At 29.2% G+C, this 21,054-nt stretch overlaps 3 protein-coding genes across 6 annotated transcripts in view; 1 reads left to right on the top strand and 2 right to left on the bottom strand.

Moving 5' to 3' along the window:
* The window catches only part of LOC108745567 (adenylate cyclase type 2), a 40,631-nt gene extending 31,342 nt beyond the window's left edge, over positions 1 to 9,289 (bottom strand). The window contains exon 1 of the mRNA XM_018481790.1: positions 8,625 to 9,289. Within this exon, the coding sequence (XP_018337292.1) occupies positions 8,625 to 8,637 (13 nt within the window). The 5' untranslated portion in view covers positions 8,638 to 9,289. The remainder of the gene's footprint in view (positions 1 to 8,624) is intronic.
* A 1,193-nt stretch (positions 9,290 to 10,482) lies between these two features.
* On the bottom strand, positions 10,483 to 15,842 carry LOC108745420 (histone-lysine N-methyltransferase E(z)). Of its 2 annotated transcripts, XM_018481562.1 has the most exons (12): positions 15,517 to 15,842; positions 13,866 to 14,179; positions 13,166 to 13,414; positions 12,869 to 13,085; positions 12,582 to 12,605; positions 12,283 to 12,383; positions 12,036 to 12,213; positions 11,544 to 11,921; positions 11,172 to 11,462; positions 10,911 to 11,093; positions 10,675 to 10,840; positions 10,483 to 10,593 (listed from the first exon to the last, which is right to left on the bottom strand). In XM_018481562.1, the coding sequence occupies exons 1-12, from the start codon at positions 15,650 to 15,652 to the stop codon at positions 10,533 to 10,535; spliced, it is 2,298 nt and encodes a 765-aa protein (XP_018337064.1). In that variant the 5' UTR covers positions 15,653 to 15,842; the 3' UTR covers positions 10,483 to 10,532. The 2 variants fall into 2 exon arrangements, with proteins under 2 accessions (XP_018337064.1, XP_018337065.1); XM_018481563.1 differs by lacking the exon at positions 12,582 to 12,605.
* Positions 15,843 to 16,113: 271 nt separating this feature from the next.
* On the top strand, positions 16,114 to 20,934 carry LOC108745424. Of its 3 annotated transcripts, XM_018481570.1 has the most exons (3): positions 16,115 to 16,518; positions 16,912 to 17,014; positions 18,692 to 20,934. In XM_018481570.1, exon 3 carries the CDS (start codon positions 18,741 to 18,743, stop codon positions 20,706 to 20,708), a length of 1,968 nt encoding a protein of 655 aa, XP_018337072.1. In that variant the 5' UTR covers positions 16,115 to 16,518; positions 16,912 to 17,014; positions 18,692 to 18,740; the 3' UTR covers positions 20,709 to 20,934. The 3 variants fall into 3 exon arrangements, with proteins under 3 accessions (XP_018337073.1, XP_018337072.1, XP_018337071.1); XM_018481571.1 differs by lacking the exon at positions 16,912 to 17,014 and having other exon boundaries at positions 16,114 to 16,175; positions 18,693 to 20,934; XM_018481569.1 differs by lacking the exon at positions 16,912 to 17,014 and having other exon boundaries at positions 18,693 to 20,934.
* Positions 20,935 to 21,054: the final 120 nt, after the last annotated feature.

Below are 21,054 nucleotides of genomic sequence, written 5' to 3' on the forward strand. Positions count from 1 at the left end.
AATAAAAACTTTCTAATTTGTCTTTTTGTAATTAACTGATTTAATATGTAAAGACTGTTAATTTTGCTTTTTAGAGAAATAACCTTAACTCCACATGTCATTTAAGAGAATAACTACTCTGATCAAATCAAAAGAATAAAACAGCACGATTACGTTTACATATAATTACTTATTCTCCGTAAAAACACATTATCTTTTAAAAGAAAATTGTATGTCGATGTATTTTACATAAATTAGAAGGTAACAAAAATATAGGAAAATTTTTGTTACCACCTTGTATACTTTGAAATGTTTAAGTTTAATTTCTTAAAAAATTATATTGGAGTCATGAATATATTTTTGTTCTATAAAACGTAATAAAATATAATAAATGTTTATCACATAAAATTGTTTTTTAAATAATTTTCTTTCGTGATTATAAAATTTTTTTATTAATAATTTCAAATAAAAAAAAGTGTGAAAGATCTAAATTGTAGAAAATTCATTATTTTACAATTATTGAAATGTTCTTATACAATTCGAATACTTCTTTTCTTTTTCTTAAAAAATACAATTGCTAACTTTTTACGATTAATCGAACGTGTAAAAGAAGCAAGATATGCGACGTCAAAGAGAAGATCACATTGTGGTGTTTGATAATATTTACATTACTATCAATGTTTAACATATTGTCATCAAACGATTCGTATCCTGTGAATACTTTACTCCTTTATTTTTCCATTCGAAATTTTATTTTTATAAAAAACCGAGTAAAATAGAATAAAAATTAGAGAGAATAATAATTCTGTATAAAAACTAGAATGCATCAACAGTGACGACAGTATATTATATCTATTCATAATTAATATCTCATTATGTCGTCAAACATTAACAGTATTTAAATATTAACGCCACTTGTAACTAACTATTATTCACATAATAACTCAAAACAAATTCTTTCTGCGTTATCAAAATATTTATTTTTTTAGTGTAACTCCATTTCGTATAAAGCATATTGAAAAAAAATCTTAATTTCAAAGAAATATCTCTTCGCTCGTATTCAAAAAAATTATTTCTTTGGATCAATGAAATTTTTTTAAAAAATATATTAGTTTATTTCTTCGAAAATATAATATCTTTATTTTTAAAGAAATTTTTATTGATCCAAAGAAATAATTTTTTTGAATACGAATAAAGAGATATTTCTTTGAAATTAAGATTAATTATTTTTTTTTCAGTGCATTATTAAATACAATAACTTTACAAATATTCTGCAAATATCTCAACAATTGATATCGTTGAAATTTGTGCCATTTACTGTATTGTATCATATAATCACTTAAAAAATGTGACAATTAATGCCTGCATTTGTTTGGCGTGAAACATAATTATATCACATTACTTTCAATGTAACATTCTTATATTATATTTCATGTATTATTTTATACAAATATTTGATTTTATACCTTGTAACAATTTATGTGTCACAAGCCACAACAAATATTGTTTTGCAAGCGTGATAGTATTCTATGTAAGTTTGCTGAATAAATCTGTTAGTAAATACATTGTGTTCGTTAAGTATGGTTTATAGGCACGTTGGATAGGAGGTTTTACTATTAGTTTCTCGATATTGCATGCTTCAAACATCGTTTCAATATTGCAAAGAAATTCTTCAGTAAATAAAACTTGAAAACAAGCTAGTACTTTATTATAAGCACAATTTAATACAAAGCAGAAATTATTACGTTAAAAAATTAAATAAATTGGATACATAAAATAGGAAAAAGAATGTAGAATTAAAAAACACAAAATATGTAATACAAAATAAAAACTGCAAAATATAGAATGTAGAACATTATGAATTAGAAATATTTGAAATGTTTTGGATATAGAAAAAAACTAAAAATATGAATATTTCTTTTTATTGATAGAAGCAGACTTACTTAATTAAGAGATCGGAAAAATGTAAAAAATTAATTTTATAAACCTCATCTACGTTATATCTGTTAAATGTTTCAATTATGTTTATAAAAGATTAATATAAACTATTGTAGATTCATTTTTTACGTACAGTTGCATTCGTATATTAATTCGTATATTAATAATTTTAATTATTAACAAAATTATTTAATTTTATTTATAAATTATTATTTTGCAAAACAATGTATAATTGAATTAATATATAATTGAATTAATATATAATTGATTACACTGAGAAGAAGAGTCTGCATTAATTGAAATTCTGGATTAAAAATTGATAGATTATAAAATTTTCTGATTGAATCTATTATAATTCTAGTTGATATATATAATATAATAGAATTCTGATTGATATGATTAGAATCTTCCAGTTTGTTCATTTTCAATCAAAATTTTTTTTCAATATACAAAATACAGTCAAGATATATATAGCGAAATGTATCGAATTCATCGAGTAGTATACGCATTTACTGTACGTAAGGGATTTCAAACATATATATACTTTTTTTATAGTACTTTCGCTACATCTGGGAATGTCTCCTTGGGGAGAGCTGGCCCGGAATATAAGATAAAAATGGCTACACGCGTGGTATGCAGCTGCTCTATTTTTTTTTCTTTTTTTTCAGCGAATCCCTAGCGATATGAGTTCTCTGTTGCAACGTGTTCTCCATTGTGCAGGTTATGCTTTGGGCTTTCGGCTGAAAGCCTTTACTATGCAATTATCTACATGTCTCTTCAAGGTACGCATTCGGCCAGCTACAATGTTCTGTCAGAGCGCTCTTTTGATTGATAAAAAAATTACATGTTTTAAAATCTTGATTTGGAAGAAAAAATGTTTGTATAAATTACTATAAATAAAATAAAAATAAAATGAAAATAAAATAAAAATAAAATAAAAATAAAAATTACTTAGCAATTCCACAAGTGATAAATATCTTGCATTATTACTTTAGCATTCCCTTATTACTACAATAATTTATTGACTCTCAATGCATCCTATTCTTACAAAAATTTTGTTATAATTAAGTAATTACGATTTAATTATAATTTTTTTTTACCTGTCCAATTTATAAACATCAAATTCTTTGATAATATAATTAATTATTAGAAAAATGTAAGTTATGCAAATCATATATCTTTTAAGAGGTAAAACTGATGTTAATTTTATTTAAATGAATAAAAATATATAATCGTCTAATACAATTAAATAATAAATACGAAAAAAATAGATAAAGTTTATTGCAAGAAAACTATTAAAGAAAGATGAGAGGATCGGTAGTTTATCGGGCAGCTGGTCGATTACATTGGTCAAGGGAAGTTTCGATCGTAAGAGATCGCTAGAATTGACACGAAGTGGCGAGGGCTACTGGTATCGACAGGCCTCACCGATCAGGCGTCAGCGTCTATCATGGTTTCGAATCGAGTTCGGTGTTACATTTGCAAAATCTCTTTGGGAACACAAACCGGGGAGCTGTGAAAGTTTCATCAGCCGATGACATTATCATTTATGCAAGCAATTTCGATGCGGTACAATTAACAGAATACAATGTAAATTTCAAATTAGACTAAAATAAAACAAAAAAAACGTTATTTTGCAAAACTGCTACGACAATATCAGTGACATTTTTTTCAATATTTTTCAATATAAAGTGACATTTTTTTCAATAAAGCGGAACAAAGGAGTTAATTTGTGGAATATTCCTGATTATTGAAAGCTTTTCAGTACGGTATTAAATTTTTGTAGTTACAAGTTTTTCCTTGAGTTTACTTAAGTTGTTGTCGCTGTTGAAACTTTTCTCTCTTCTCGAAAAGTTTGTATCGCTCTGTATTAAGATTCAATTTTTGTAACATAAAATTCTTAATTGGAAACAAGTACTTTATAATATTTCTGTTATACATTATATTAAACCGACAAATTATCATTGAATAATATAATACATTTTTATCTTATAATTAATATTGTTATTGTTATTTATAAAATTAATAATATTATTTCATGTTTTAGTTATATTGTGTATAATTGCAGTTTATAGAAATATATCCGGTTCACAAAAAATAAAAAAAAAACATTCTGGAGTTCTATGTTTAATTCTCTATAGAAATAATGTAGATAAAATAAATATAAAAGAATAAATTCAAAGAAGTTCGCAGAAATTTAGGCAATGATTCACAAAGTTATGAGCTCTCTGTATGTTGTTTCAAGTTTGCAATTTCCTATGTGCGTTGTACTTTTCATACAAAGTAATCTGTCTATATCTCGAATAACAACTTTAATTTTATTTACATACTAAGTCATCTTCCATAAAGCATTGAAATAAAAAACAGTTGCATTATTTTATTTAAATGTCATAGAAATCTCGTGGTTTATTAAAAAAGAGAAAAATATAAAACTAATAACATATTTTCCTGTAACGTAGGAAGAATACACGAAGGAAGATATGCCACTTTATTGTTATTCTGATAGTCTTAATAACGATTTGATATTTGTAATTCAAAATTATTTAATATTTATCACACAAAATTTTGAATTTGACGCAAGTTGGAGAGCGAGCGGAAACGAGTTCTTGTAATGTGCGACGTGATATTTTCAGTATGGTAAAGCCATACGATGTTTACAGTCGTGCTATCTCGACATTTGAGAATTCTATGTTTTTCATTTGAGAATTTATAGCGAGTTTACATCGCTGCGTCGTTTTACATCGAAATCAAACTCGCGGAAAATCATTAAATGTAATACGATCGTTAAAGTACGTGCTAAAAGCAGCGAGGTGAAACTAGTAATTCGTTATGCCAATCGGATTTTCAGTGATCTTCTCATTAAATTCTCATTCAATTTCACTCATCTGTTGATTCGTATAGCTCCCTAATAGCTTTATTATATTTTACGTGGGTGTTCTGCCTATATAACTGTTGCTTCAAATTATAAAGTAATTTTATTTTCTACCTTTAATTACAGCGGTGTATTAGTATTTAGTTATTGATAAATGTTCACCCTTAGTGGCATTATACTAATATTAAAATAATACTATAATAAAAGTCTAGCAAAATAAATGTTTTATCAGTAAATATCCCACATAATATATACATAATTAATTTTGATTTCGTTAAATAAAAATCTACAATAATATAGAATAATATCGTCAATATCCGGAATGTTATAACGGCATTATCAGCACTACCATCATCATTACGATTACTATCGTAAATGCCGTACAAGCACGGAAATAGAGACAAGTAATGAAAGGATTAAGTCGCATATAAAACGCTTTATCCGTACAGAAGCATTCGCTTTGTGTTTGAACCGTAAAGCTTGCATTTAATGGAACTGCTGTTGCTACTGCTGCCGTTATGTTTCGACTTCACATATATACGCACGAATGTGATCGCTTGGCGGCTTCCGGAATTACGTATTTTCACGTGGCAGGTGTGTACGATATGACGTCGCGCTCGTAACCCGTTCGTAATAATCAGGACTTGTATAAACGTACGCCGATATCCCGCTATTATTTCCGTGTACACGATTAATAATTGACCGAGCGAAAGATCAAAATAAACCATACCACTCGAGAATTTGGAACTTGGCTCAGATCTTCGAGTCATTTTATTACCGTGCGATGACAAAATTAGCAACAAGGAATGTGCGAAACTACGATGTCCACTGAAAGTTTATATCATGCGCAAAGAGATACAAATTAATTTTTGCAGCTATATGTATAAGAAAAAAAACTTTGCATTCAGCTATTCCTAGATTTTTATCTAGCAAGACAAAAATTAATTGTTTAGATAATATGTGGAATATTTATGAAATAAAACAGTATTCGATTATATAGATTTATATCATTTTTTATATGTAGATATTTAAAATAGAACAATTTAAAATAATATAATATTAATTATAATATTATTATACAATAATTAAATAATATACATTAATTATAATTAATTTATGTATTAAAATCAAACATATCAAGTACATCTATTATATTCTCTTTTGTGTGAGTGTATATTTTATATTACGTCGCTTTTTTTCTTGATAAACGTGAATACAAATACACTGAGAGAAAAGTGTTTGGTATTTGTGACTATAATTGCATAATAAAATAATTAGATTAAAAGCTTTATTTTTATAATTATTACTTTATAATGTAAATTAGCAATAATAATTATATTTATATCTATCTAAAAAATATATAGTTTGTACAACAATTCATGACTATAAGTTATAATTAAATTATGGTAATTGAAACTATTTTTTCTCTGGGTGTACTTACTTCCTAGAGACATGGAGCATGAAAAGCTTTTATGCAAATTAAGTTTCAAGAAAAATTAATTAATATCGTTTCTGTTATGATGAGATGTAACTTGATGACAAATAAAGAAACGTAATATAAGTACTTTTTTCTCCGTTAAAAATGCCTTTTATGCCAATATAATAGTGATGCTGGGAAATACTCGCTTGACGAGGGTTACACACGAGCTGAAGTGGTCTTGTTTCCTCGAGAATTGCTATTATGAAGCTTGGAAGACGATACAGCGCAGTGATGTGATTATGAAATACGCGCAAGAAGACGGTGGACTGGATTTCACATGTCGCAAAACATCGATATAGCATAATACCGGCTTGTAATCGCGAATACAGGTGCGCTTTAAATCCACGGAATTTACGCTCGCTCGTTTCTCGCGGAATATCTCGCAAAACAAGAGGAAAAAGAAAAGAAGAGAGAAAATATCCGGATCAAAGAGTCGCGAGAATTAAATGCAGTCCTATGCGGTATGTTCAAATGAATTCTCTTTGCTATTATATTTTTCTACGTTTATGTAATGTATACTGATACTTGTATAAATTTATTTAAAAAACGAGTATTTATTAAAATGTGAATTTATTAAAATGAATACATTCGCGCAGTCTTGCACGCGGAATAGTGAAAGCGCATAAAATTATGCGAGAACGTTTTTGAGACGAGGAAGCACTTTTTGCAAAGCACTTCTTATGATAATGCATTAACATATTTAAATGTAACATAAAAACCGGCAAAAGCTTTATCTGAAACCTAAAACAAATTCATTCATAATATTTACAGTGTGTATATTTATAAGATATTATAAGTATATATATTATAAGTATATATTACAATATTATAAAAAATTTGTTTTAAATTTTGTTAAATGAAGCTATTGTCAATTTTGTTATTTTGAATGTTTGAAGTATCAAAATTTAATTTCGAATTATATAAAATTATAGAAAAATTATTAAAATTACATAAATTTCTCCTGCAAAAAGAGTTTTTTCAATATTATATATTCATGTTTATAATATTACTTAATAAAGTTACAATTACCAGACCTCGCGTTTAGAAACAGAGAGAAGTTCATACTATAAATTTAAGGATTTAAAATAAAAACTAAATTCAACAAACAGTTTCTATAATTTTTTAAACAGCTAGTTTCGCAATTGTGTAAATTTTGTTCGATAGATTAATTTCTATAAACACTATAAATTTTTAGATAATTTCTAGAAGTACCTAAAATGTTTTAACATATTTTTTATTTTTAAACAATTTTTTAAAATGAAGTTTTCATTTTTTTATAAATATAATGTGAAGATCACTTTTTAATATTTGCATGCACCATCATATTTATATTTTCAAATCTCATTTATAATGGCAAGAGTGATGTATTTCGTATAAGCTGTCATATCATATAATAAAAGCACTTTTTCATTATAATTTCATAAAAATCGCTTCTGTCACAACAATACAATATTTATTTATATTGTATATCATCTTGTTCTCGATTGTCATATAAGTTTATGAATATTATGACAATTATAATTTTATATGTATTACTTTATAAATAATTTTATTATTTTATTATTTTAAGAAATATTAGTATTAAAATTATGATTTACGATATATTTTGAATAAATAAGTTCCTTTTTAAGCAGACTTGTTGAGTATTTACGTATTATGTTAATTCAGTGATGTACATATCATTGTATTAAAATGTTGATACGCAACGATGCAACAATCCCCATCTATACTGATACACGACAATAATATGATACGCAGATATGTAACAAATCTATAGCCGCCTTTAAATGTTACATAAATTCAAATTTAATACAGTAATGTCGTTTATCTTCCTATACGCGTTAGAATATTATATTTAATTTTAAATATCGTAATATGCTTTAAAATCTGATGACAAATTATTATTATTATTATTATTATTATTATTATATATTAGTGATATTTAAATAATTATGTAACAAAATATCGCATAAGACATATTGCGAATCGTAATTTTAGTATTACATATTAGAATTCAACAAAGTTACGGAAAACAATTATAAAAAGTAGACTTTTTTTTAGCATTTCTGGAAAACGTTCTAATTCGTATAAAATTCTACAAAATTTTTTAAACAGTTATAAAATTATTCCAATTTCTAAAAAATTCTAAAATTTAAATAGACATTCTAAAAAATATATGAAAATTTTTCACTATGAGTATTTCTCTGTTAAATTTAATATTTTATATAATCACTTAAGTTATAATCTAATCTTGAAAGTAAATAATTATATTTATTACATCAGAGACTATTTGTTACTTCCTGCAATTTTAACACGAAACTTCTAATTAGTTTCTCTTTTCTTTAAAAAAATTACCTTCTTCCTCCATGTTCACGGATGAGATTTCCTCAGGCTTGGCCTCAATCCAAATTGCTTTCCTCCTACAGGTCGAGTATCATCGATGGCACGACGTCGCTTTTCTTGTGCACTTCACCTTCTTCGCGACATATTTATTCGTTGCGCATCGTACAACGTTCTCAAATCTCCAAAATTTACCATCCAGTAAAGCGATTCGATTTCGCGCTATTCGTCCCCGCGCACATTGAATCCGGAGCAGATTACAGACAAATCCAATACACGCGTGTAAATATTTACCCCCCGATGTCGAATCCAATTAAATTTTAAATGCGCGAATTTTCACGATTATCGCCGGCAGGTGCGCAGCTCCGTTCGATGATTTCATTATTAATTGTTTATTTGTTCTCAATCTTCCCTTTTATTTTTTTTTCTTTGTAAGACTTGGCAAAAAACATTCACGGATATCAACGAGAAATGATATCGCTGGTCGCAGAATTGAGCATCACCATAAATCAATCACAATTAATTTTCAGTAGATTTAAGGATTAGAATCGTTACTGTAACTTAAATGCGATTGAAACTTGATTTACATATCATATGCGTATTATTTTTAGGGAAGAGAGACCTTTTGTTTAGATCTTCCAATCTGAGATTTTTCACAGACTTTCCGTCCAACCGCTTTCGCAGCCGCGAAGCTTGCAACTGGTGGCCGAATTCCCACGTCGGGATCACCGAGACGCTTCCCTACAATCCCTTCGCGGTAACTCCGTTGTAAGCTGCGCGAAAGCTCGTGTCATTCGTGACGCTTTAATCCAGGCATAATCATCGAGAGACTGTTCGTAATTTCGAGACGTTTTCGCACGTTTGCTCATCTTTGACCTAATCCTTTTTATAATCACCAAATTCGAAATTAATTTGTAATTAATTATAATATGCACAGAAAAACTTCAATGTATTGAGTTATCATAGTTATTCTGAAACAAATTTAAACAATGATAAAATTTTACAATTATGTATTTTTTCTTGTAAAATCCTGAGAAAAAAAATTTTCATATCTCGTAATACTTTTAAGAATTTTTCATATTTTCACAATTATAAAGATTTGATGAAAAATATCTATACATATATACAGTATCATTATATATTATTATTATTATTACATATACTATTATAACAAATGTACGAATAAAGAATGTTTTTTTTTATTTTACGTACGAATTGTAATAAATAATTTATTGTGGTATTTATAAATTATAAATTGACATAAGTAATTAAAAAGAAAATCTAAAATGTCTTTCTTATAAAAAACTTTTTAATAAATGATACATCTAAAAACGTATACAAACTGAAAAATAATATTTCCACAAATATTTCCATTTGTAATACATAGTGTTTGCAATAAAAATGTACACCGATTATATTTATCTATTAATTATCTATGTCAGTTATATGTCATCATTTTATTACTTCTTCTCATTTTGCAATATAGTAATGGCGCTTCGCTTTTCTTAGCGCCGAAACACTGCCATGTCTCCAGATTTTATATCTAACAATTTACATAATAATGTTACAATCATAATTTCTCACGAGCATATTAAACCATAATATTTAAGCATACACATAGAGCTTACACATTAAAAAAAAGAAAATTATAATTACAAAATCTCCTAATCTTTTTCTTACATTTTATCTTATATATACAAAATCTATTAATGTTATAATATTAAGCGATTTGATTTATTTTATTAGACAAAGTAAAGATAGAGATATTAATTTTAAAAAATAAAGAAATATACTTTTACCATATTGATAAATGAATCACACCAGTGTTTATTTTGTACTTATATATATTTTCCATTTTCAATATGTATCTGTGTTTAGTGTATTTATATAAGTGTTGATTATGTATATATAAAATATAAATTCTTAAAGAAATTCCATTTCCCGCTCGATGCCGACAAATTTAAGTTGCTCCGTTGGTCCATATCTAAAAATTGCCATTTATTCAATTCCAATTATACAATTAATAAATCAATTAATATTAGATACCTAATATTATATAATATACCTATAATCGAAAAATAATTCTTCACCAGGTTGTATTGCTCTCTTAGCAAAAATACCTATTCTGTGATCACCGTTCACCATCATTACTTTCGCATAACAATTGGGATTTATCGAATGATTGGCGAATCTTATTTTATTCCCTTTTCTTGTTGCATCAACGACAAAATCTGGAAAATATTCTTTAATTTATCTCATTATCAGTTATTTATTATATTTATTGTACTACATTGTACTTACCATTATTAAGATTGAAGAGAAAACTGCACATATATTTATCGTATACCTTTCCTCTTCTATCAGCTTCATCTTGACTAATAATTTCGCCGCAGTACTCCGAAATAAATTCATTCTTCGCCGCTGACTCTTTCAGGAAAATTCCCCACCCTGCTACATCTGAAGGTGCCATTAAAAGATGTTTGTCTACAAATAACATTTTCTTATATTTTGTGTTCACCTTTGTTGTTTTTAATAATATATTTGAAATTTTATTAATCTTACGAAGACCACGTTGCACGCTGACGTTTTTACAAGATATTTTAGTGATATGGAATTGATCAGCGCCACACGTTTGACAAAGATCCGGATCACATTCCCTTACGGCTAAATAACACGGGCATTGTTTCGTGTTGCACTGAGCCTTACATCTACAACCAGGAAATCGATTTTGGCACTCACTACTGCATTGACAGAATTTTTCGCAAAAATTCTGTGCCTGTATGCAGGGGCATGAATTATCGCACTGGCGACCCGGATGATCGCAAGGTGCGAAATTATGAACATGATTAGCACCTATCAAAAGAAATATAATTAGAGATCGAAAGAAATATAATTTAAACTTAAAATTTGTTTGAAATTAATTAATGAATATACCAGAATCTTTCTTAAGTTGTATCTTTCTGCAATGCATGGACCATAACCGATGCTTCTTTTTCTTTTTTCGCGGTGGCGTAAAGTCCTTCAGATTTTCTACAGCGGGAATATCCGAAGCCTCTTTTTGTGCAAATTCATAAACCTCCTGGCAAGTTTTCGTTAACATAATTTGTGCTAATGCACATGGATTGCCAGGGAAAGCTTTATGAAGAGCTCGGAACAAGCTCTGTTCTGAACCCGTCCATGAGAATTCACTTTCAGTCTTAATTCGCTTGCCAATTCCTAATAACGTGAAAGGCGCCTGATTTTCAGGTTGTGCTTGATCCTCCATCATTTCTTCAGATTTGGAGTTGTTTTTATTAACGTTTTGTTTAAAATCTAATTAAAAAAAAATAAGACTTCTTAGAATTTCATTAAAATTTAAAACACATTACATATTACATACGTATGTAATCTAATGGATTATAATAGATTAATGAATTATATATTAACCTTGACAACTGCCTCCTTGACCGTACTTATTGCTATCGTTACTATCCTCGCTGCTCGCTTCGTTTCCAGAATCGACGCTTGCTTGTTTTCGTACCTTCCTAGGACCACCGCGTTTCTCATCACCTTCCTCTTCTTTTATATCCGCCGCCTGTGCCGCCAGCTTTTCCTTCATCCCCTCCTACATAAAAAGTTATATCAAATCTGACTTTGAGGATAACATTCATTAAAATATAGCATAATAACGTACTAAATGCATGTAACATTCAGTCCCGCATGGCTCCGGAAACGGTTTCAAATCGGGTCCTTTTCGTTTCAGCAAATTTGGACCTGGATGGCAAACTTGAAGACCTACAAGCAACATCATAAACTCACTATGTACTCTTGTCGGCTAATTCGGCATAGTGAATGGAGAAAAATTTAGTAGACACAGCGATGAACGATGAATGAAATATGATTGCAGATGAGCCCTTGACGATGTCTCTGTGCTAAACAAAAAAAAGCTTCCGATCGATAATGCATTAGTTTGTATGCAATATTGTTCTTTACCTTGCGGCGAGGTCCCCCTGGCTGCTACGATAAATCAGGAATCACAAATTATTGTAATTAATAAACTTTCAATTTAGAACACTTAAAATATTATACAATACTTTAGTAAGTTGTATTTCAGCGAAGTATTTTTATGTCATTGATTCTACTTTATCTCTAAAAGTAATATCCTATATTATTAAGTAAATAGATAATAAGTATTAAAGATAATATTACTTTTGCGATCTACTTCATAAAATACAACTTAAATAATTGTTAAATAAATCGTTTCACTGCAGTATACTCACGATGTAAAAAGCAGTCGTACTTGAAGCATCTCCTGCAGAACAAAGTATGAAAAGAATGCATCGTTTGTTCTCTAGGTACACTTCTTGCATTTATACCATCTATATTAGGCGTACATTCTGGCGGTAAAACATTTGGATCGAATCTTTCTGTTAATTCAATATATTTTTCTTTTAATTCTTCAGGTCTTCCTTTATCAGGGAACATGCTCGATATTGCCTAAAAATAATTATAAACAATTATGTTATAGGATTATTACTATTTAATATTGTATTACGGTATTTATATAATTTCCTTACATTAAATATATGCATTGATGGAAATGGAGTAGCAGCAGTCCTCCCACTTTCGGTTTTTTCAGTCTTTATTTCAACCTTTATTTCATCTTTCTTGTCATTTTCTTTTTGATTTTCTTTCTCTTTTAAGGATTCCTTTCCTTTTTTTACCTGTTCCTTATCCTTATCTTCTCTCTCATAATTTACTAGAGCATTCACTAAATCGACAAAAATGGAATCATCCATAAAACCAGATTCTCTGTCACCATGGACCTACAACAAAATTAGTGATAACAAAATTCACCACACGGGACGTTTCCAATAAGAAACACAGTTGACACAGTATAACATAATGAATCATTACATTCTTGTTATCTTATCATCAATATTAAACAAGAATAAAGAAATTATTCAGTGTCAGGATTATGGCACACAGAAAAATTTAAGCAATAAGGAAATCAACATGTTGAATTTACTATACAATCTTTATTGTGATTGATCGCGTTCAGCAGACTCAACTGTTGCGGAGTAGATCCGTGGGCACTCACTGCTATTGGTGTACTCTTTTAGATCATTCAATAGCAGCGAGCGCTCACGGATCTGCTCTACAATAGTTGAGTCTACTAAATCACGATCATTGACTAATTCACTTATTGTTTATTCACTTCAGTTTTTTGTGTGCCATGACCCTAACACTGTATCATGTTTTAATTATTCTCCATACCTTTCCATCATAATTTTTTATAAGCTCCTCGATAAAGGTACCATCCTGATCCAAAATCTCATCGCCCATATAAGGAATGTTATGCAAAACAGTTTCATCCTCTACCATAAAATTCTGTTGAATGGGAGCCCATGTATACATGGTTGGTATAGGAGTCACTGCATTAATTATTTTTACAGGACAACTTTGCACATCGCCATCGGGACTAGTAATTTCAGCTTTCTTCATACAAGAAAGATGAGATGGAATGTCTTGCATTGCCAGCCATGTTGCCTTTCCATCTGTCCAACGCTTTTGTTCAGCAATAAGAAGCTCTATTCAACAAAGCATCATAAATAATTAATACAAAGTTACATGCTAATATTGACAAGTAGCTATTATAATTATTTTTTAGTTTGTGCTCAGATGATGACACATACAGAAAGAAGTCAAAGGATCAAGAGAACAATGAGATAGAAGGAACAGTGAGAAAGATAGTAAAGAAAGAATGACTGAAAATTGAAGACTGCATGGAGAATAGGAATTTAGCCATAAAGTATAGATATAGAAAATAAAAATTAGAAGTTGATAGAAATAGAGGAAAAAGAATTAATATCATATAAGAAAAATAATCCGAAATAAAAAGATGTAGGGAAAAGACAGAAGTACAGACAAACTGAAAAAGATCAGATAGGAATAATATTGTATTTTCTTTCTTATCTATATACATTCCTCCTCTTTGTCCCTCTATCTATTCCTTTCCTTTTTAGTCTCACTTCCCATTATTTTTTAACATCAACTTTACTTTCCTTCTCTGAAAGTCATTTTTAAATTTATTTTGTCTCATAATATCAAAGAAAAGAAACATCGATCTTTCTCTCATCGCATTTATTGTGCCTGATACATTGATTATAATCATTTTTAATTGAACTCTCAACTACAATCATGAAAGGTATTCTTTCTTATTTAATTTAACTAGTATTTAATTATTTTAATTCAATATAATAAATAGATATACATTTTAACTTTCATTAATATCAGTATTATATTATTTAATCATATTATATTATTTCTGTCATCCTTATATAATTTTACATTATTATATTTACAATTATAATTTATTATATTCCGTTTTTAGACACCAGTTTATAATCATACACCAACAATCTTTTACTGCACATTTTAACCAACAAGATAAAGATTTATTTTAATTATTGGTTATATAGTTTTTTTAGACAATAGGAAGTAATTTTTATTTTTCATCGATTGACCATATGTTATGTTTTTACCGTTTTGACAAATTTTATAAACATTGATAATAATCCAATCGTGATCGAAACGTCTGTTAGTTGGCATGCTTTATTAAAGTTCATAATATAATTAAATAAGACTTTACTTATCTATTAATCTTTCTATATGTTATATTTCTGGCTCGTAACCCATCTCTTTTAATTCATTTTTTAATTTTTAAGCCATAATACCATTATATAATAATAATATTGTAGTTGAAATTGACAAGTTAGGGTTTAGATTTAAAAATAGAACAGCATAAAGAATATGGAAGGATGTGAGAATACGAAAAAATATGAATCATGTTCTCTTCTTATCTTTGTAATGCTGAAGGAAAGATTCTATTTTATTATTTTTTAGCATTGCAATGGCAAATACTTGCCTGTCATGACTTTGCGATTCTGATTCCACGCGATCTTGACTTCGTCCGCTCGTTTATAACGTTTCATTTGCCGCAATCGCATGTACTCCGATTTTACCCTCTTCCTCCATTCCGCTGTAACTTTGGCTTTCGACATAGTAACATAAATGCACAATTTTCGAGTAAAACTAATAAATGCTATTATACATATTGCTGTATATCTTCTTTTTCTTTTACGGCACGTGATTTACGAAAACAGGTTTGATACGGTCAATATATTATTGTTATATGTACGTCAAACAACATAATTGACAAAAATCGTCATTTAGTTTACGAAGTGAATGTGAAGATACAGTATATACAGTAGTCCAACTCTCCTGATTTTATATTGGCCAAAATGGAGTGCGCGTACTGTATATACCGACAGAGAGCGCTACTGTATATACTGTGGTGAAGACCAACGAAAACTAAAAACAGCTGGCGCCACTATTCAAGTGTAGATGCGCCGCATCGTTGCGCAACGTCGGCACGTAAATAACGTTATTTTATTGGTCATGAAGACTGCATTCTTCATGCAAGTTGTTGAATCTCTTTGGTTCCAGTCTTTCGTGATCGTTTGTCCGCGAATGTGAGGAAAGCTAGTGTTTTCTCGTTTTCCGGTCGTTGCGTTGCGTTATCAAGTACATTAAGTTTAGGTTAAGTTATGTTAAATTTCATTCTTTGACGTGTGAGCATTAGTAAATGAGTCCGATTGAAGTTTATTAAAGTATATATTCGCGTATACGATTCGAGAGACATATTGCCTTATTGTAAATCTCACAAAATCCGGAACACCTTTCTTTCGAATAACAAATGCAACACAAACGGATAAAAAGTCTTAGTTGAAACAATTGAATTGATTATTTCGTGAGATTATATATATGAGTATTCAAGTAACTGCATTTTTACTCGAAGCATCGACAAAGTACTATCGATGATGATCGACGTTTTATAAAAGTTTACTTCACTGCCAAAATTTGAACGGTTAGTTCATAATGCAATATCAATTTTATGATTTATTTTATTTTGATGTTTTATAGTTATATATAATTTAGATATATTACATGATAATATTCGATTTTTTATTTAAATGCTGCACTTCTCTTGTTTTGTATTATTCGTGTTTGATTATATTTATTTATGCAGATGATAAAATAATATGGAAGAAAATGTAGTTTCGCAGCAATGTATATGTGGTATTATTGTGAAAATATACATATTTATTAATAATGCATCGAATAAAAAAGATCATAAATTTAATTATTACTTTATAAGTTAATTACTAAAATATTTTTATGTCAATGAAACAGTTGATAAAATTAATTCAGTTATTCCTGAGCTCACTTGACAAAAGTTTACTCAGGCAGTTTTTGACAGAATCTTATTGATATTTGAAGAAAAGGAAGAACAAATATTGGACTACGTACATTCATATTTGGATAAAATATTTTAAAGAAATAACGAAGCAATATATTTTTTTGTAAGGTATTATAATAATGTACTTTAAAAAATGTTTTTTTATTTTTACTTTATTACATTATTTAAAAAATTTCCTTTAAATTATTCGAAAAATTTTTTTAATTTACAAAAAACAAACATTTCCATATGTCAATTGATGATTAAGTGAATTTATTTCAATGTACATATATATATATATATACATGCACATATTTTTTTATTATAAAAAAGTATATTTTTCTCTAATTAAATAATTTTATTATTTTTACATTGTTAGAAAAGTCATGATAGATGTAGTTAAATAATTTTAATGATAAAAATATATAATCTGTATGTAACACAGATTATATATTTTTATCATTATATATCTACAATTGTGCTAGAAAAGATATATGAATATAAATTATTTATCATTATACATGTATATTTCTTTCTCTTATTCTTAAAACTAAAAGTATTCCAAATAATAGCAAGAATAATTATTTTCTTTTCACTCTAAAATAAGTTATTCTTATTTTTTTTACATGAATTATTGATTTTTTCTAATATAGTTTAAATATAATATATATAATTTAAATATATGTAGTAAAAAATTTATATATATTTATGTATAAAATTTACATTATTTTCATTAAAAAAGAATATTTCTAGATTACTTAACAAATTTGTAAAATTAAAAATTATTTCTTCATAAAAAGTTTTTTTATATGAAAAGTCAATATTTATGTGAACAAAAATAACTTATTTTACAATAAAATGAAAATAGTTTTTCTCGCTACTATTTGAAATATTTGAAGTTTCACAGATAATTCTATTTGCAATTGATTTTATGCTTAATATTATTAGTTTTCGAAATATATAACGTCATTGATTATCTATGAGATTAGAATATATATGTGCGATCTAATTTTGTCATTAAGTCGGATTGCGTAATATATCTGACGAACATAAGCGTTTCTTCGAAGAAACGTTCACCAATTGGTGAAAATAGAGTGACATAGAAGTGGCTCAGTGGTAAATGTAGGAGCGCGTCAAATTTTCAGACTATATTCCACGAAGTAGACGTCACCGCTATGCGGTGCCGACGTTATCGTCTGCCGCACTGATCCTTGCCAAAAATGTTTTTCTAAGAATTCCTATTTCGACATACAGAGCAGAAGCCTTTCATTGGTGTAAAATTCTATATATTAAACTTAACGATTAAAAATACATTTTCATTGGCATTAACTAGTTCAATTCATGAGAATATTATGTATAGATTGAACCATTATATTGATGGTTCTTCCCTGAGGAGGAAACGATTCTACACAATCAAAATCAAATAAAATAAAATTTTTTTCTTTTTGAGAAAATTGAATATAGAAATTAAAAAATTTATCTTGATAAATCCTATACTTCTTTTTTGTTTTTTTTTTACAAAAAAAACCGATGATTGACAGCAATCGAAAATAAAAGTGGATTTAATATACGACTACAGCATAAAAATTTTATTTTTAACAATTTTTTAAACGCTTATATTTTATGACCGTCTTTTGATAAAAGATTGTCGTAGTAAAATATTTTTACTAATATACGTATACAATATTTTTTGTAAATTATAATCATACAAATATATACAAATAATATAATAATTTTGTTATTTATATTATTATTTATGCTATAAACTTACAATATTAATTAATATCCGTTATTTATTTCAGATTGGACTGCTATGTTGATTGCAGTGATTCGGTTGCAAGGGTACGAACATGATGTTGAGAATGGTGTGTCCAAAATGCCATCATCATTTTCCTGTATTGGGATGCTGTTTAAAATGGAATGATGAAACTAATCAAAAGGAAATAAAAGAAGAGGAGGAGGAAAAAAAGAAGAAAAAGGAGAAGGAAAAGAATGAAGAAGAAAAGAAAGGAAAAGAAGAAAAAGAGAGTGAAGAGATGAGAAAGGAAGAAGGTGAAGAAGAGGAAGAAGAAGATGAAGAAGAAGAAGAAGAAGATGATGATGATGATGATGAAGATGAAGAGGAAAAGGAAAAAGAAGAGGAGGAGGAAAAAGAGAAAAAGGAAGAGAAGATGGCTGCTAGTACTATCTGTTCAAAGACGGCAACCTATTATGTTAGTAGTCTCCCAGTGTCCCATGGCACCAGCGACAGCAGTTGTTTTATAAATCCATCTACAAAGATTCAGGAACCTGCCATCTTTCAATCGCGTGCAGTTAACTGCGGCTCCAATGTCGAAATTACTGATTCTGATACATTGGAACTTTTCTATGATATACAAACGTCGATGAAACATAATTACCATCCGCTGTTAACATCGCCAATATATCAATCGAATAATCAAGATCCCTTTATTACAGTGACAGAAAATCTTAACTATGAGATGGCATCTTCGGAGCAATATGTCGCATCTACGTGCGAGCTCACTGGCGACAGCGTCACGATTGCTACACCTGATATACAGTCAGGTGGTTGTCTAATACAACATACAGAACCTGAAATTCTGGTACAAGCTTCGCAAATCAAAATTGAACCAAAGCTTACTGGCGGTGGTTGTCTTGTGCAGAAGAAACTGACCGTTGAAGATAAACGATTGGCAACATCCAAATGTACAACAAACTTTGCAACCGTTAATAATCGGACATTTATTACTTCTCCCAACGGTTATTCAGAATTGCCTGCGAACATAAGGGTCATATCATCTGGGACGATAAGAGATAACGAAAATAATGAAATAACAAATGCTGAATCAAGACCGCGAAAGATACCGAACACGATCAAAATAAATAACTGTTGCGATTGCAAAAGTACATTTCAGCAGAACCATTGTCAGTACCATCATAGACGAATATTTGATGCATCTCTTGCGGATAATCGTGACTCATTGCTACTGGAGCCTATCGGTAGCAGCGTGCAATTCCGAGTAAACGCTACCGTGCAGCTACCTGCGAATCTGGGTCAGTGCACGGTAAACATCACAGCGACAACGACAACACCGCCGAACCAAGTTGTAGCGATGAAATTGCCAGGTCGTGGTAGAAATAACTTTCATGGAGGTGGTCTCGTGCAACCGAACGAGTTGGACTGCGCAATGGTGAATCAGATTGTCGCAGAAAACAACAAAAGTTGTAATAATACCGAGCAAGTGGATGAAACATTGACAACTCCGGTATCCTGGCCACTGACTGCCTGGAGCCCGGATGTACATGTAAATAGATTACGCGAAGTAAAAAGAATGCTGCAGATTTGTGGTTGGTATCATGAGGGCATCAGTCGGCAGCAAAGTGAAAACCTTTTAAAAGACGCATCCATAGGTCGGTGGCTAATGAGAGACAGTTCAGATTACAGATTCACTTTTGCAGTATCTGTGAAAACAACTAAAGGTCCTGCTTCTATTAGAGTACACTATTTTCTCGAACATTTTCGGCTCGAAACTACCGACCCTAAGTTAGCATTGGCAATGCCATTTTTTGATTGTCCTATTAAAATGTTGGAATACTATGTCGCGTATTCAAAAAGGATGGATGAACATCGTAGGGAAGTGTGGGTTGACTATAGTGGACAACTGTATAGCCAGATCTATTTGACCAGTCCTCTTGTCAAAGAAGTTAGATCACTGTCGCATTTAGCTAGACTCGCCGTGAATCGAAACAAGTTGCCTATTGACTGTTTACCATTATTAATTAAAAACTATATCAAGGAATATCCATATACGCTTTGAGTGTGTAATCACGTCACACGATACGTTTATCTTCCGATATGTGTGTGTGTGTGTGTGTGTGTGTGTACATATAAGCAAAAATTTATTTTTATATACTATAATATGGATTTCTCTGACGGCTTATTTTTCGATAAGGAACCGATTATGCCTTCAATTATACTGATTGTGGATATCGTGCAAATGTATTATAATAAAAAGAATTGTGAATGTAATTATATAAAGGAATATAGACAAGTGTGTGCACGCGTGCATGCGTGGATGTGGTAATAATGTGTATGTATGTGCGTGAGTACTAAATAAGTTCTATTGAATAAGTATGATAGAATTTATTATATATATATATATA

Source organism: Trachymyrmex septentrionalis, unplaced genomic scaffold (genome assembly GCF_001594115.1).
Source record: "Trachymyrmex septentrionalis isolate Tsep2-gDNA-1 unplaced genomic scaffold, Tsep1.0 scaffold14, whole genome shotgun sequence".
NCBI classification, from domain to species: Eukaryota; Metazoa; Arthropoda; class Insecta; order Hymenoptera; family Formicidae; genus Trachymyrmex; species Trachymyrmex septentrionalis.

Coding starts and splice junctions, on each gene's coding strand:
- LOC108745420 (XM_018481562.1), bottom strand. CDS start 15,652: ATGTCGAAAGCCAAAGTTACAGCGGAATGGAGGAAGAGGGTAAAATCG. Junction 13,415..13,865: donor TAAAAAATTATGATGGAAAG/GTATGGAGAATA, acceptor ATTTTGTTGTAG/GTCCATGGTGACAGAGAATC. Junction 12,384..12,581: donor CAGGGGGACCTCGCCGCAAG/GTAAAGAACAAT, acceptor TGTTGCTTGTAG/GTCTTCAAGTTTGCCATCCA.
- LOC108745424 (XM_018481571.1), top strand. CDS start 18,741: ATGATGTTGAGAATGGTGTGTCCAAAATGCCATCATCATTTTCCTGTA.